Source organism: Carettochelys insculpta, chromosome 12 (genome assembly GCF_033958435.1).
Source record: "Carettochelys insculpta isolate YL-2023 chromosome 12, ASM3395843v1, whole genome shotgun sequence".
NCBI classification, from domain to species: domain Eukaryota; kingdom Metazoa; phylum Chordata; order Testudines; family Carettochelyidae; genus Carettochelys; species Carettochelys insculpta.
The window spans coordinates 7,325,470-7,339,904 of record NC_134148.1 but is presented as its reverse complement, the minus strand read 5'-3'; the positions used below and the strand labels follow the sequence as shown (position 1 = coordinate 7,339,904).

General features: G+C 41.6%; 1 protein-coding gene across 8 annotated transcripts in view; it reads right to left on the bottom strand.

Annotated features, from left to right (window-relative positions):
• PEAK1 (pseudopodium enriched atypical kinase 1) overlaps positions 1–14,435 on the bottom strand; it is a 221,299-nt gene that overhangs the window by 34,533 nt on the left and 172,331 nt on the right. For all 8 annotated transcript variants that reach the window (XM_075007167.1, XM_075007165.1, XM_075007173.1 and 5 more), the window contains one exon: positions 6,908–10,180. In XM_075007167.1, coding sequence (XP_074863268.1) covers positions 6,908–10,068 — 3,161 coding nt within the window. In that variant the 5' untranslated portion in view covers positions 10,069–10,180. The remainder of the gene's footprint in view (positions 1–6,907; positions 10,181–14,435) is intronic.

Below are 14,435 nucleotides of genomic sequence, written 5' to 3'. Positions count from 1 at the left end.
CAAGTCTAATCCTTTTACAAACTTTGCTAAGCTCTTGGCATCAATGATATCTAGTGGCAATCAGACCCACAGTTTAATCACACCCTCGTGAAAGGTGTTTCTTTTCATCAATATTTTTGTAAATTTGCTGCCTTTCAATTTAATTGGATATCCTTTCTTATGTTTTGAGAAAATGCATACTGGAGTGCTGGATTTACCATCTGTACACAATTCTTTATTTTATAATATAATTATATTTCCCTTCTTATTGGTTTCCTCTCAAACCAGTCACAGTCTACAATTCTCTTCACACAAAAGTCTACACCTTTAATGATTTTTACTGATGGTCTTAGAACACCCACTATTTCTGCTGTATCCTTTTTTCAGACAGGATTACCAGAAATAAATTCATGTCTACAAAAAATACTATATATACGAATACTGCATTCAAGGCGAGTGCGTATCACTGATTTTTGCAATGACACTGAGCAATACTGCTTTCGTAGAGAGAAGACTCTGACAAATGGTAAAAACAAAGATTAAAATATTTTTATATGAGTAGCTAATGAGATAGAGGGAATATACAGAAAAAGCCCTTCATAGACTTGGTTACAGCAACAAAACTGCTGATGCACTGTTCAGATGGTGTAAAGTCAAGGTAGACCTGACTGGACAATGGCAGTTTGTTGTTCTAAGCGGAGTAAACAATCTAAGATGAAAGTGATGGATGATCATTGAAAGTCTATTCCCTTTTGAGCTACCTAAATGTAAAATTTTCCCCAATTTAATGAAGAAGACTACAGAGTCAAACTTTTTAATTTGGCACCCTCAGGACCCTGAGTGCCCAGTGAAATCACAGGGGGGTCAATATTGTCTAGCAGCATTACCAACATTTCCACTGCTTACTGGGCTCTTAGAAGACATTTAGGAGTAAATTAGAGCTAAATAACAGCACAAAACACAGAACCAGGATTGGTGGCTCGAAACAAACTTCCCTGGACCATGGGAGACTCGACCACACCCATTGTAAGAGATCATTCAGCTAACTAAAACCATGCCAGATCACAGATGTTGCTGGATGAGGGTGTTCCAAATTAATCTGTAACTACTTTCCAGAAGGATCTTTTGGACTTTGACAGACCATTCTTGATTGACTTTTCTAGCTAATTTAGAAGATAATCTGTCAGCCTGAAAGACTGAATTCAACTAGAGAACTTCAATCCTAACCCTGAGACAAGAGAGCCGGTAAACTGGGAAGGTGGATTTGCAGCTTTTATATCAATTCCAGAGGGACCCAAATTGGGACTTCAAGCAGTACTGTGATCCCTTTTTTGTACAATTTTCCAGATCTTTGCAATAAATGGGTTTCAGAGAATGAATCACTCCTGACCCCAATCCAGGAGAAGGGTATCTAGTAGTGTTGGTCCTGCCTGCTTTTCAAGTAGACCCAGAAATTTTTCATGTTCTCTCTGGTGGAAGTGATTAGTTAAAGCTTTGTCCCATTTGCTGAAAAGTTAATGAAGGACTGAGTCCTTGAGGGACTGTTCATGCAACTGTTTGTGTTTTGCCTTTTAAAACCTGATAAGAGACTTTCTTTCCTCAGGAGATAAAATGGAATTACAGTGAATTGATGGCAGGTGTTCTCTTCCTAGATAAAGACAGGTTGCTATTATAGCTGGTAATATTAGGCTTCCCTTGGTGTTTGGTGCCCAAGAGAGCTAGCACTGGCACTGAAAAACTATTCTTTTTTAAAATACAGAATAGTAATTATATACATTTAAAAAGTATCCACACACTGAAGAGAATGGACCAAAAAGACAAGGGGACTACTGAGGACACTAAGGCTATATCTAGATGGTGGGTGCTATTTCGGGATATGGTGTTGCCTGTGTCTCTGCAGCGTTTAGACAGCAAAACATGTCAAAATAGACTATTTCAAAATCAGCCACGTAATTTCCATAGTATGAATTGCATATCTTATTTCGAGCTGACAGTGCCATGTAGACATAGCCTGAGGCCACGTCTACACTAGCACAAAAGTTCAAAATGGCCATGCAAATGGCCAAATCAAAGATTACTAATGATGTGCTGAAATATATATTCAGCACCTCATTAGCATGCCGCTGGCCACAGCTCTTCGAAATTGTAGTGTTTTGCTCCCACACGGCTCGTCCAGACAGCGGTCTTTTTTGAAAGGACCCCGCCAACTTCAAAATTCCCTTATTTCTATGATCTCATAAGAATAAAGGGACTTTGAAGTTGGCGGGATCCTTTCGAAAAGGACTCCCCATCAGGATGAGCTGCGCAGGAGCGAAATGCAGCAATTTCGAAGAGCCATGGCCAGCAGCACACTAATGAGGCGCTGAATATGCATTTCAGCGCCTCGTTAGTAATCTCTGACTACACCATTTGCGTGGTCATTTCAAAGTTTTGTGCCAGTGTAGACGTAGTCTGAGTGTGTTCAGAGTTTGCTGCATCTTCTTCACTTCAGGAAAGAGCTGAGGGGTGGCTGGGGCCTATTTATACTGTTAGAACCCAGCAGAAGGGGTAGAGCAGTTTCTAAAGATACCGATCCCAACAATTTTCCAAAGTTTCAAGCTCACATTCCAAGGGTGAATTAAGCTCAAGAACTGGCATGCTCGTGGATGTTTCTTAATGACAAACTATGCAATGTGTGAACCATAAGGGTAGCAAGACATTTTTAAAAGTCTTGACATCTGTAATATCTCACAGTTATGGAACAAATATTAAAAGCTCCAGAATTTATAATTGGATTTTTGATGTATTATATAACTTTACAGTGGTGTGTCATACATTACTGTTAAATTCAGAAAGCATTAGGAAAATGTATATGGACAAATGTAATATTTCATGAAGCAATAAGATCCATAGATCCTATAATGGGCATTAGGCCTGTTTGCATCTTGATGGAACTCTTGACCTGTCGATTAGTGGCTCAAGTTTTTTTGCCTTCCAATGAGGAGATGACCTAGCTTCCAGTATGGAATCTGGGGAGCGTTATGGGTTTATTCTTAAGAAATATGTCTCAATCCAAGAGACAATGCTGCATGAGTGCAGAAAACAAATTCTTTATCTTGTATGCCTCAGATATTTGTAATCTGATCCACCTAGATATCAAAGGCTTTGAAATCTTTTTATTCCTTAGACCTGGGTGACAAGACAAAATTATGAATTCTATCTCCTGAATATTTCAGTTTTGTGTAGATGTATTTTTATTATTGTGCAGACATCAAAGCTGCTCTCCATTGGACACCAGCTTGAGACAGAAAGCTTGCAGTACTGTCTCCTTGGAGATTTTAAGGATGAAAGATTGCTTTGTCCTAAGAACCATTATCCCAATGTGAAAACAGAGTACTGGTGTTCTGTGGATAGAACTCTTTATTCCAATACCCATCAGGCTGAGGCAACTGCTATTAAAAAACTCAGTTGTTAGAGAAGTCACAGAGAGGTAGTGATGTTAGTCTGTATCTTCACCAAAAAGCAGTCTTGTAGCACTTTAAAGACTAACAAACTGATTTATTAGGTTATGAGCTTTCGTGGGACAGACCCATTTCTTCAGATCTGGAAGTTTCATGTTAGATCTGAAAATTCAGTTAGAGTGAGCCTCCTTTATAATTTTAGAAGGATATTTTAGGGTGAAATTTAGCAACAAGTTGTCATCCAAGGATGGAGCCACACTGTAAAGTCATGGAGAATGGATCAGAAAAATGTAGTGTTTGCATGACGTGATAATCATTTGCACCTTTCCCATATGGTGGATATAACTGATGTGCATACCAGAAGGGCCTCATTTCTCAGCCAGTGATTGACATCTGAATATTCTTCCCTCAAAACCACAGGAGGATAAAAACCCATGATAAGGATTTTGGACCTTAATGCTCTGAAAAATATCTTTACTAAGACTGATCTTGTAAGCATCTCCTCTAGCAAGAAGTCCATTGAATGAGCTGTGATAAATAACAAAAGAAAAGAACTTTAGCTACACTGTGCTGTAAAACTCACATCAACTTTGACATTCAGCCACATAGCCAAATCTAAACAGAGGACAAGACTTAATCCGTCTACTACAATATTCTAGATCAGTAAAAACAAAAAACCTTGTAAGCATGCCAAGAAGCTGTACAGGAGTTCACAACATAATCCAGACAGCAAGGGCTGAGAACTGCTCACGCTGATCTCAGTGTTATTCCTTGAAGGTAAAGCAACAAGCAATATTGATTTGCTCTGCAGAGAAGCTATAGCAGCCGTTTTCTGAAGCAGCCTATATGTCTATGCTGCAGATGGGAGTGAGCTTCCCAATCCAGTTAGAAAGGCTTGCATTATCAGGGCTGAAGCTAACATGCTAAAGACAGCTGTACGAGAAACTCAGACTACCCGCTACAGATTATAATCTACAAACATTTGGCTAAAATGTACTTACACTGAAATTTTTGGGAGAAAAATAAACAACCCTCTGCATCCAATATAAAAGCTTATTCCCTATCTCAGTCTGAAACCTTTATTGGAAAATCTTTTCTATATTTAGGAGGAAAAAATAATCATTTTGGTTTTCAGAAAAACCCTCTACGACTCCAATTTCATATTTGCCTGAATCGTTTTAACATCTATGTATGCCAAAGAGAAACAAGACCTCCCATGGATAAAAAGCTTGATAGCCCTATTCCAGACTCAAATGCATTCAGTTTCAAATGTTTATTCCTCATTTCAAAAGATAAATATTTTGCAGGAATTGTTAGGGGTGATGAACTGACCTTTCCAGCAAAGATATAACCACAACACAGTGCTAAAGGAATTTAAAGTTATCAATCTTGACCACCTTCATAATCCACTATGGGGATTAAAAAAAAGTTTAATTTCTCCTGTTGATATGCCTTTAGGACTCCCCCCAATCTGACATTTCTTAATCCTATCTTCTTTTCCAAGTCATCCATGTGATCTTTCAGTGAGCTTTACAATTATTGACATTCTCAGTTAGAAAAGCATCATGTTCACCAATCTTTATCTTCAGATATTCAATTTTTTTCTAAGCCTGCTGCAGTCATTAACTAAAGATTTTGAACTTTTTTTTCCATTCCACACATTTTAGCCTAAATTAGCATTAACCTTTAGCCAATATCTGGTAAATTAATACAAAGTAAATGCAGCATCGCTTGGTAAATCAAATACACTTCCTATTGGTACAAAATTGCAAGCTGCCATGTCTAGTGCACAAATATTGTAAGAGCAACAAATCAAAATCCTTAAAATGTGTTGTCTCAATTTTTGGTATTGAAAATGTCTCCCTCCTTTCTCACTTCCCTTCTTAACAGCAACCAAAATCAAGCAAAACCAATTCCTTCAAGAAATTAAAATGCTTCAAGGGCAATAAAAATAGATTACAAGAAAGCCACATGCCACCAAAAGCTACCAAATCTTATCTGGCTCCTAAAACTCCTGATGTTTTATTCTTTTCTTTTAAAAAGAGTCTCAGAAAGATCACAATGGTGTTAATCAGGACTGGACAAAATACGGCTCATATCCAGCCTGCCAAGACAATGAATACAGCCCACAGGAGCCTCTGCCAGCTCCCTGCCTGCCCCACCCCTGCTCAGCACTCAGAACAGCCAGCTGCAGAGCCCCACATGTGTCTGTGAGCCAGGGGGTAAGGCATCACACATTAACCTAGCAGCCCCCATTGGCTAATTTCTGGCCAATAGGAGCTTTCTGTTTGTAGGGCAGTCTGCATGTGAAGTACCCCTCCCGCCTGTTGCTAGGATTCAGTTCAGAACAGCACATGTGGCCCCTATAGCTGCTTTGAGCAAGTAGTGGGACCCTGGATAAAGTACCTGCTGGGCTGCTGGCTGGGAGCCATTCAGGTAAGCCCAGGAAGAGTGCAGCCCTTGTCCACTTACCAAATTCTTGGAGTGGCCCCCATAAGAATTAGTGCCAACCCCTGGTGTTAGTACTTTTTTATAAAATAAAATTCATAGCAAATAAAGTTGAACCATCCTTGGAAAATTCTGAGCTATGATTTCACACAGTATCACCACTGCTTGGCGGAAAAAAAATTCCAAAAGGGGTTGGAAAACAGAAGAAAGAAAGACTGGCCATTGCAAAAAGCAACAGTACAAACACACACACTAAAACATATGGTAATAAAACTTGAGTCATGACATGGACTATCAAGATGGGGTGCTACAGTTGGAGACCTCTTTCTTTCCTCTGGAGAGGCACATGACAGACAGATAAATAGCATGATAGATGCTAATTCTATGATAGATATTCCCCTCCTGCTCTTCATCCTCTAGCCCACAGGTGGCCCCATGGACCAACTCCTCTCCCTCCCTCCCAGAGCCTCCTGCTCAGCACAAAAGAGCTGTTTGCAGGGTCTGGGATGCTCAGCAAGGGAAGAATAGGACTTGGTCAGTCGGTTCACCGCGAGGTTGGGGAGAGCATAGATGTGGCACACTTGGGGGAAGAGGAAGGGTGGGGCAAAACTGGTAGAAGAGACATGGCAGGGTGAGAATGGGGCAGGGATGACAAGAGGGTGGAGGGGTCCCCAGTTCCAGGGGAAATTTTAATATCTGCATGAAATATTTACCCTCCATTTCTATACCAGAGTTCTTTAGTGGTCTTAATCTAAAACACAGAAATACCACATTAATCTAAACATTCACAGCCATGAATGTTTGATTTACTGGAACAAGATTTCCCAATAAAACAAAACACAGAAAACAGCTGAGATAACTAGATGCTGTTTAGATGATGAAAGGTCCTAATGAAAACAACTATCCAATAAAATGTAAAGACCGTAAAACCATTATACAGGCACATACAAGTTTCTACATAATGCCTTAAATTACTTCCCATTTCTGTAAAATATATGTGTTCCACAATAGAGAATGAGTTAAAAAGACATGCAGTTTACCTGAGAATTTTCTTGGAAATCTGAGATGGTGAAGAATGACTCTTAATTTTTTGTTCAGAATTCTCAGGCAACATCACTTCTATTTCTGCTTTGTCCTTTGCCACCGTATCTCCATTTGGCAACACCACCTCACCACTGCTATGGTCAGTGTTTGGTTCTGCCTGTGCTGGTTCACATCTATACATGAAAACAATGGATGGCTTCTCACTTGAGTCTGTTTTTGACTCACTGAACCAATGGTGACGCTGAACTGGAGGAGGTGGCAGCATATGTATAACAGTTCCATCAAGACCCACTAGTTTCCCTTTTTCTCTTTCCCTCTCTTTGTCATCCTCATCATCAGTCTTTCTGCGGCGGAAGAAGCTCTTAAAGGATATCCAACGCTTTGGTTTTGCATCAGCAGCTCGTCTACCTTCTGAATGCAGTATTGACTCTGCCTCTGTTGATCTAGTGGGACTGGTTGGTTTGCTCCAGTTGCTGAAATGTCTTTGCAACAGATTACTCGCATGATAGGGTGAAGAAGTGGAACGTGGAGGGGGAAATGGAGGTGCTTGCTCTATATTGGGGCTTGTGGCATTACCAGGGCCCGTTACTGGCTTTGAAGAGTGGGTGGCAAGTGGCTTTGAAAATGTATCCTTCTGCACTTTAGTGGTAGTGCTTTCTGTGGCACTGGATACATCAGCATCATTGAGGGACTGTGTGGTAAAGAGAGATTTGGGTCGCACCATGCTGTTTGTAGCAGTATCTGCATCAGGTGGTAGGGAATATAATTCTTCCACACTGCAAGATTTGGGTCCTGATGGAGGTGTTTCTGGAGGAGACTGTGGGGGCTGGATAGAAGCCACAATCTGAGAAAGCACTGTGTTTGCATTTTCCCTATTGCTGACACCACCAAAAGTCTCCTGTGTGCCTTCCATTTTGGCTGCGGGCTCTTGACTTATCTTCTGGACTCTTGCTGGGGAGCTGTGGCCAGAAGTATGACTTATTTGTGCTGAGGTCTGACCTTTACTGAGACAGCTATTGTACTCTTGAATTTTCTGAGCCACAGAACCCAGTCTGCACTCTGTGCTATTAGTTACCACCTTGGGTTGGGTAAATTCTGAGGGTTTGGTGGGTATGTTTTGAGAGACTTTGCTTTCGGTTTCTATTTCTTCATATGTGTGGCTTATTACACTTGTAGTTTTATCTTTGATGGATAGCTCTCCACTGGTCCCCAGAAAACTTTTATAGATGGTTAAATTATCATATGCATTTGGATTGATTACAATAGGAACCTTGATAGCATTCTTTGAACTCCTAGCATATGTAGGCTCATCATGAATGATAATTGGGAAAGGTGGCATGCCAGCATTGTTGTAACTATTAAATTTTATCTCAGACAAATTGGGTGACTTCACTGGGATGGTTTTTGAAGAAATATTTGTGGCTGTAGGTGAAGTAGGAGCAGATTTGTGGCTGCTTTTCCTTGGAGGGACTGAAGGTCCTGAGCTGTTAGCAATTAATTCTACCTTAGGTATCTTTTGTCGTGGGCTAGTACTAGATGTCCATACTTCTTGGTATCTGACTGCACTGGATTTCTTTAGATTGGCATTTACTTGCCCAGATGACGCAGACGTAGATGTAATCAGTGCACCTGGAGTTCCTGGTGAATTTGGGTGAGAGGGCATACTTTTGGATTCTGAGCTTTCAGTCTGACTCTCCCTACATTCATTGGTCATGGCTGCTGACACATCTACTATAGTATATGGCTTGCACACAGGTTGTTCCATATTCACCACTCTGTAAGGTTTGGCTTGATCTTCCATTGGCACCAAGTTTATTGTCACTGCTTGACCAGTAACATCTGTAGAACTTTTGCTTTCTTGATTATCATTTTGTACTGCAATCTTCCCATCCTTCTCTTCCAGTCTAAGTGCAAGAACTGCCTTGTGGGTCTCTAGAATTTTTGTAGTGTTTCTGTAAGCTCTTGACATGTCTTTCACTTGCTGCTGATCACAAAGACTCTCATAATCTTGTTCAACCAGCTTAATCTCCTTAGGGGAACTGGGAGATAACCCTCCATTACAGAGTTTTTGAGATGAACTGCTGGTTGTTCCAGAGCGAGATTCTTCAGTCAAAGAAGAATCAGGAGATGTGGAATCAGATGACACCATACTCTGCATGCTTTCCTGCCCATAAAGGATCACAGTTTCTTCTCCATAACCATTTAAAATTTCATCATAGCTATCATCATAGTCCACAGCACAGATCCTCTGGAGAGACTTGTTCCTTAAAGGCACAGTGTTCCACTTTTTGTCAACACAAAACCGGACTGGAGACAGGGTATTAGCTCTAAAGTTGGCAAAACGAGGTTGACCCCGCATGCGAATTTCCATTGCTAGCAATTCTTCATCACTTTCATCCCAACTTTCATGCTCTTCTTGCATGCTGCCAAAAAACATATCATCCTCACTTTCATCTCCACTGGAGAATTCTGGGTAACAGAAACGTCCACCTTCATTACTTATTACTTCAGTGCTTCCACTCAGAATAACATGCTTACCATGAGACTCCTTCACTCCACCCATCATGCAGCTTGGAGGGATCTGTCTGTCTAATGATCTTTTATAGCAATGATTTATTCTTCCCAAAAATGTTTCCTTTGAGTTCATTTCACTTCCTGTTAGCTGAGGTGTGGTATCCAAACCTACAATTTCCTTTAACACTTCAGTCAGTCCATTATTATTGTTATTTGGTATCTTACCTGCACTATCATTGTTGCCATAAGGCCTATGAGTGTGGCTGTATGCTTCAATTTCTTCTTCATTATTATTGTTCAGTGGCTTATTGTTCAAGACTGCCTTGTTTCGGTTCCACCCTTGTTTTGGCTTGTTCTCACAATGATCTGGTGCGCTGATCTCACCACTGACACTCTGCCCATCCACTACCATCATGGTGGGTTTCACAGCTATAGTGGGTTTCTTTGCTACAGGGGGTCGGAAATTTCCTGTATTTCTACCACGGTGGTTGCTGCTGTGGTTTGCATTGGTTTTTGGATTACCATGAGAGAGGGGAACCTTTTCAGGGGTTGGGGGCAATTGGTGCAAGCTTTTGGGTTTGAAGCAGTTTTTACATTCACCAGGTTTCCAGACGTGTTCAGTGAAGGTATTACAAGCAGACATTTTCCCAGAGCTTTGCTCCTGATGTTCCACTGTTCAGTGCATGGTAAGAATGTCATCCATTCGTTTTCACTCCACTCATTTCTTCCATCTACTCTTTCAAATAGTGATTTTTCTAAAAAATGAAAGAGAGAAAGCAAAAGATAAGAATGGGGAAAACCAACTACTTTCAGTGACAAGTGAATGACTTTGTTTACACTCATACTCTGACAGTTTCTCTTTCTACAATTGTTACTCCTGAGGGAATTCTGTGCTGCTGTGCAATGCAGAATTTAAAGAGAATTAATGGTCTGTGCAGAACTGCATTCTCTCCTGCAGAATTCATTTTGCAGAGTTTCTGGCTGCTGCTAAGGGGCACTGATCCTGGCAGAGCCAAGCTCCCAAGCTCACAAATAGAGGACATTGCAAAGGGGAAGAAAGAGAGAACTGTAGGGTTTCTGGTAGCTGCGGTTCCCAGCATGCCATCAAGAAAGGAGGCAGCACATTGTCCATGGCCTAAAAGTGAGAAGACTGTCCAGCCCAGCAGAGATGGAGGATCTGTGCAGTGTCAAACCTGCATAGCACAACACAAGTCACCTCAGGAAGCTCCATACAAGTTTGGTATGACCCGCATCAGGATGGTTCTCCCTGTGGATGTCTGGGCTCTGGGGGAGAGGATGCAGGTGTCTGGCCTGAGCAATGCCCTGTGGCTGGGCTCTGGGGTATGTGTGTAGGCATCTGGTCCTGTGGCTGGACTTTGAAGGTGGTGGCATAGAGGTGTCTGGGTTGGAGAGTGCCCCATGCAGCCTATTCCAGTATAACTGAAATACCCTCTTCCAATATATACAAACCCTTCCAGACCACCAAAACGTACCCGCTTCCAACTTCCTATCCCCCTGGCATTATTCTCTATTTGGAAATCTCTGTACAGTATTCCTATGAGGGCAGGGCAAAACCCCAAGAATCAATGAGATGACTAGAGGCACTGAGCTTTCCCCCAAGATGGACCCAGCTAGCACAGGTAACAAACCCAGACCAAGATGCCCAACAAAATCATAACAGAGAAACCAGAACTGGTTTGTCATAGGGGTTCCTTTGTCTTTCTATTTTATCTGATCTATTTTGCAGCACATACACATACTAAAATATTGTGCATAGACTTTTTAATTTTTTGGTACAGAATTTCCCCAGAAATAAATGCTCTTAACAATGTTTTAAAAGAATCAAGTAATTTCTATGTGACAATCAATAGCTCTTTATTAACATTCTTGCCCATAAGTTAAGGAAGTATGGATTGGATACATGGACTGTAAGACAGACAGAAAGCTGCTTAATAGACGGGCCCAACGGGTAGTGATCTGATCAATGGTGGAATTTTTGGCTGGCAGTTGGTTTCAAGTGGAGTGCCCCAAGGACTGGTTCTAGGGCCAATACTGTTTAACATCTTTATTAATAACCTGGATGAGGGGATGGATTGCATCCTCAGCAAATTTGCAGATGACACTAAGCTGGGGGTCAGGTAGATACACTGGAGGGTAGGGATAAGGTCCAGAGTGACCTAGACAAATTGCAGGATTGGGCCAAAAAGAAATTTGATAAAATTCAGCAAGGATTAATGCAGAGTCCTGCACTTGGGACGGAAGAGTACCAAGCACTGTTACAGGCCGGGGACTGACTGGCTAAGTAGCAGTGCAGCAGAAAAGGACCTGGGGATTACAGTGGATGAGAAGCTGGATATGAGTCAACAGTGTGCTCCTGAAGCCCAGAAGGCTAATGGCATATTGGGGTGCTTTAGGAGAAACTTTCCCAGCAGACCTAGAGAAGTTATTGTTCCCCTCTACTCAGCACTGATGAGGCTACATCTGGAGTATTGCATCCAGTTCTGGGCCCCCCAGTATAGGGAGGATGTGGATGCACCAGAGAGGGTTCAGTGGAGGACAACAAAAATGATTAAGGACCTGGAGCACATGACATATGAGGAGAGCCTGAGAGATTTGGGCTTATTTAGTTTGCAGAAGAGAAGACTGAGGGGCTATTTTATAGCAGCCTTCAGCTTCCTGAAAGGGGACTCTAAAGAGGATGGAGAGAGACTCTTCTCAATGGTGACAGATGGCAGAACAAGGAGCAGTGGTCTGAAATTACAGAGGGAGAGGTGTAGCTTGGATAGTGGGAAAAAATATTTCACCAGGAGGATGGTGAAGCACTGGAATGCATTACCAAGAGAGGTGGTGGAATCTCCATCCATAGAGTGTTTTAAGTCCCAGCTTGACATAGTCATGGCTGGGATGATTTAGTTGGGATTGATCCTGCTTTAGGCAGGAGGCTGGACTAGATGACCTCCTCAGATCCTCTCCAGACTTCTACACAACCAAAAATTTGAAATGTAAATCAAATTAGATATAGATAATGCGCTAGCAAACACGGCCACAAAAAACACTTAATGGACTGCCACCATCCCCAAATCTGGTCTTTTGTTTGCCTTTACCCTATATTAAACAGATTTCATAGAGGAGACAAATGTTTCTCAAATTGGGGTTCTTTATCAAAAAAACGAGTTGCAAGAAGGTAGGGGTCCTGGTACCGCTACTCTTACTTCTTCACTGCTTTCAGAGCTGGTTGGCCAGAGTGTGGTGGCTATTGGCCAGAAAGCCAGCTCTGCAGGCAGTGCCCTGGCAGCAGCAGTAGAAAAGAAGTAAAGCAGCACTACCATATCATGTCATGTGCTGCTGCTGGTGGTGGCTCTGCTCTACGAGTTCGGTGCCCAGCTCTGAAAACAGTGCCACCATTACCATCATTCTAGAAACAATGTAGCAGTAGTGCATCCCCCACCCTCTGTATAACCACCTTATGACACCCCAATTCCCTCCGACCTCCTTTCTGGGCCAGGACCTCTACAATTACAATATTGTGAAATTTCAGTTTAAACAGCTGAAATCATGAAATTTTCTATTTTAGAAACCCTATGGCAGGAAATTGTCCAAAATGGATCATAAATTTAGTAGGGCCCAATATACAGATCATGTTTTTTGCTCATACAGATTACAAAGAACTAGTTTTGTGCACAGTAACTACGCCTATGTAAACCTGGCAGTAAGGCTAACACACAGAGAAAAGTGACCATGATTAGGAATATAGTGTTATCCTCCTACTAATTCAGTGCTATTGACCTTCAGTTCTGCGTGATAAACTGGAAGATGAGGAAAACAAGCCCTAAAGCTAAAAAAAGAAGCACATGAAGCACCCTCCAAAATATTAAACAGGACAGGGATAATGGAAGAATATATTTAGTTTGCCCAAGTGCAATTTAAAGCATCTGTTTAAAGTTCAAAGGTGAATATGCTGCTGCTTGACTGAGAAACCATTCTAAATAATTCAGTTTAATTCACAGTTACCTAACAAAAAGCCTTTCAGTCATTTTAAGCGTCTTTCCCTTCCAGGGGCAGAGAAAATGGTTACCCCAAAAGAGTGGGTTAGTCCACTACATGCAGAAAAATCACACACTTCAATTTCCTCATGGCGTTATCTTTAGGCAACTTAGAACAGACAATAAACCTATCTTAAATCATATGCATGACACAAGGCAATACTTCCTTCAGTTACTGGTTTGTTTCACCTGTATTCTTCCTACCAAATCTTCAATACAGACAGAAATTTCTCTCAGCAAACATGAAAACTATTTGAGAATGAGCTTAATTGCACCCTGAAATAACTAGCCTTGTGTCAAAAACCAAAATATGAATCCACTAAATGTGAACTTTCAGATATGTAGAATGTGAGTTTTTCATGAATGATGTCTCATCAATTTAAACCCACTGGGCCAGATTCATTCCCAATGTAACCCCAGAGAATCATTTTTCATGTAAAAATACAATGAACAAGAAGCAACACTTTCTATATTTAGAGACTATTTCCATGATCAAGATACATGTTTGATCACAGAAAGAAATGCAAACTATGTAAATAAACAAATCCAGTAAAAACTGTTCTCAAGGTAATTTAGTGGTTGATATTTTAGCAACAGGATTGCTATGCTGAAGGTCACCAAAATCAAAACTGGCTTTCATGACAGTATGACATGCAATAGATGTCATTACAGTTCCACTTCCCTGGTTGAGCATCTTTGGGACCTGAGCGGTCCCATACGAGGGATTTTGCTGGACCAGGCAAGGTCAATCCCCTGGCTGGCCTTCAGCCTCACTCCCAGGCTCCCCTCCTGTCTGCCGTCCACTACCTGGCCCTGGCCCCTTCTCTCCAGTCCTGCCCTGGGCTACTACTACCCAGCCCTGGCTGTGGCTCTCCAACACTGGCTCACTGTGGTCTTTTGGTTCCTGGCTGCAAGACGCTGCTCTTCAGCCATGGCTCTCTACTCCCTGGCTTTGACCACAGCTCCC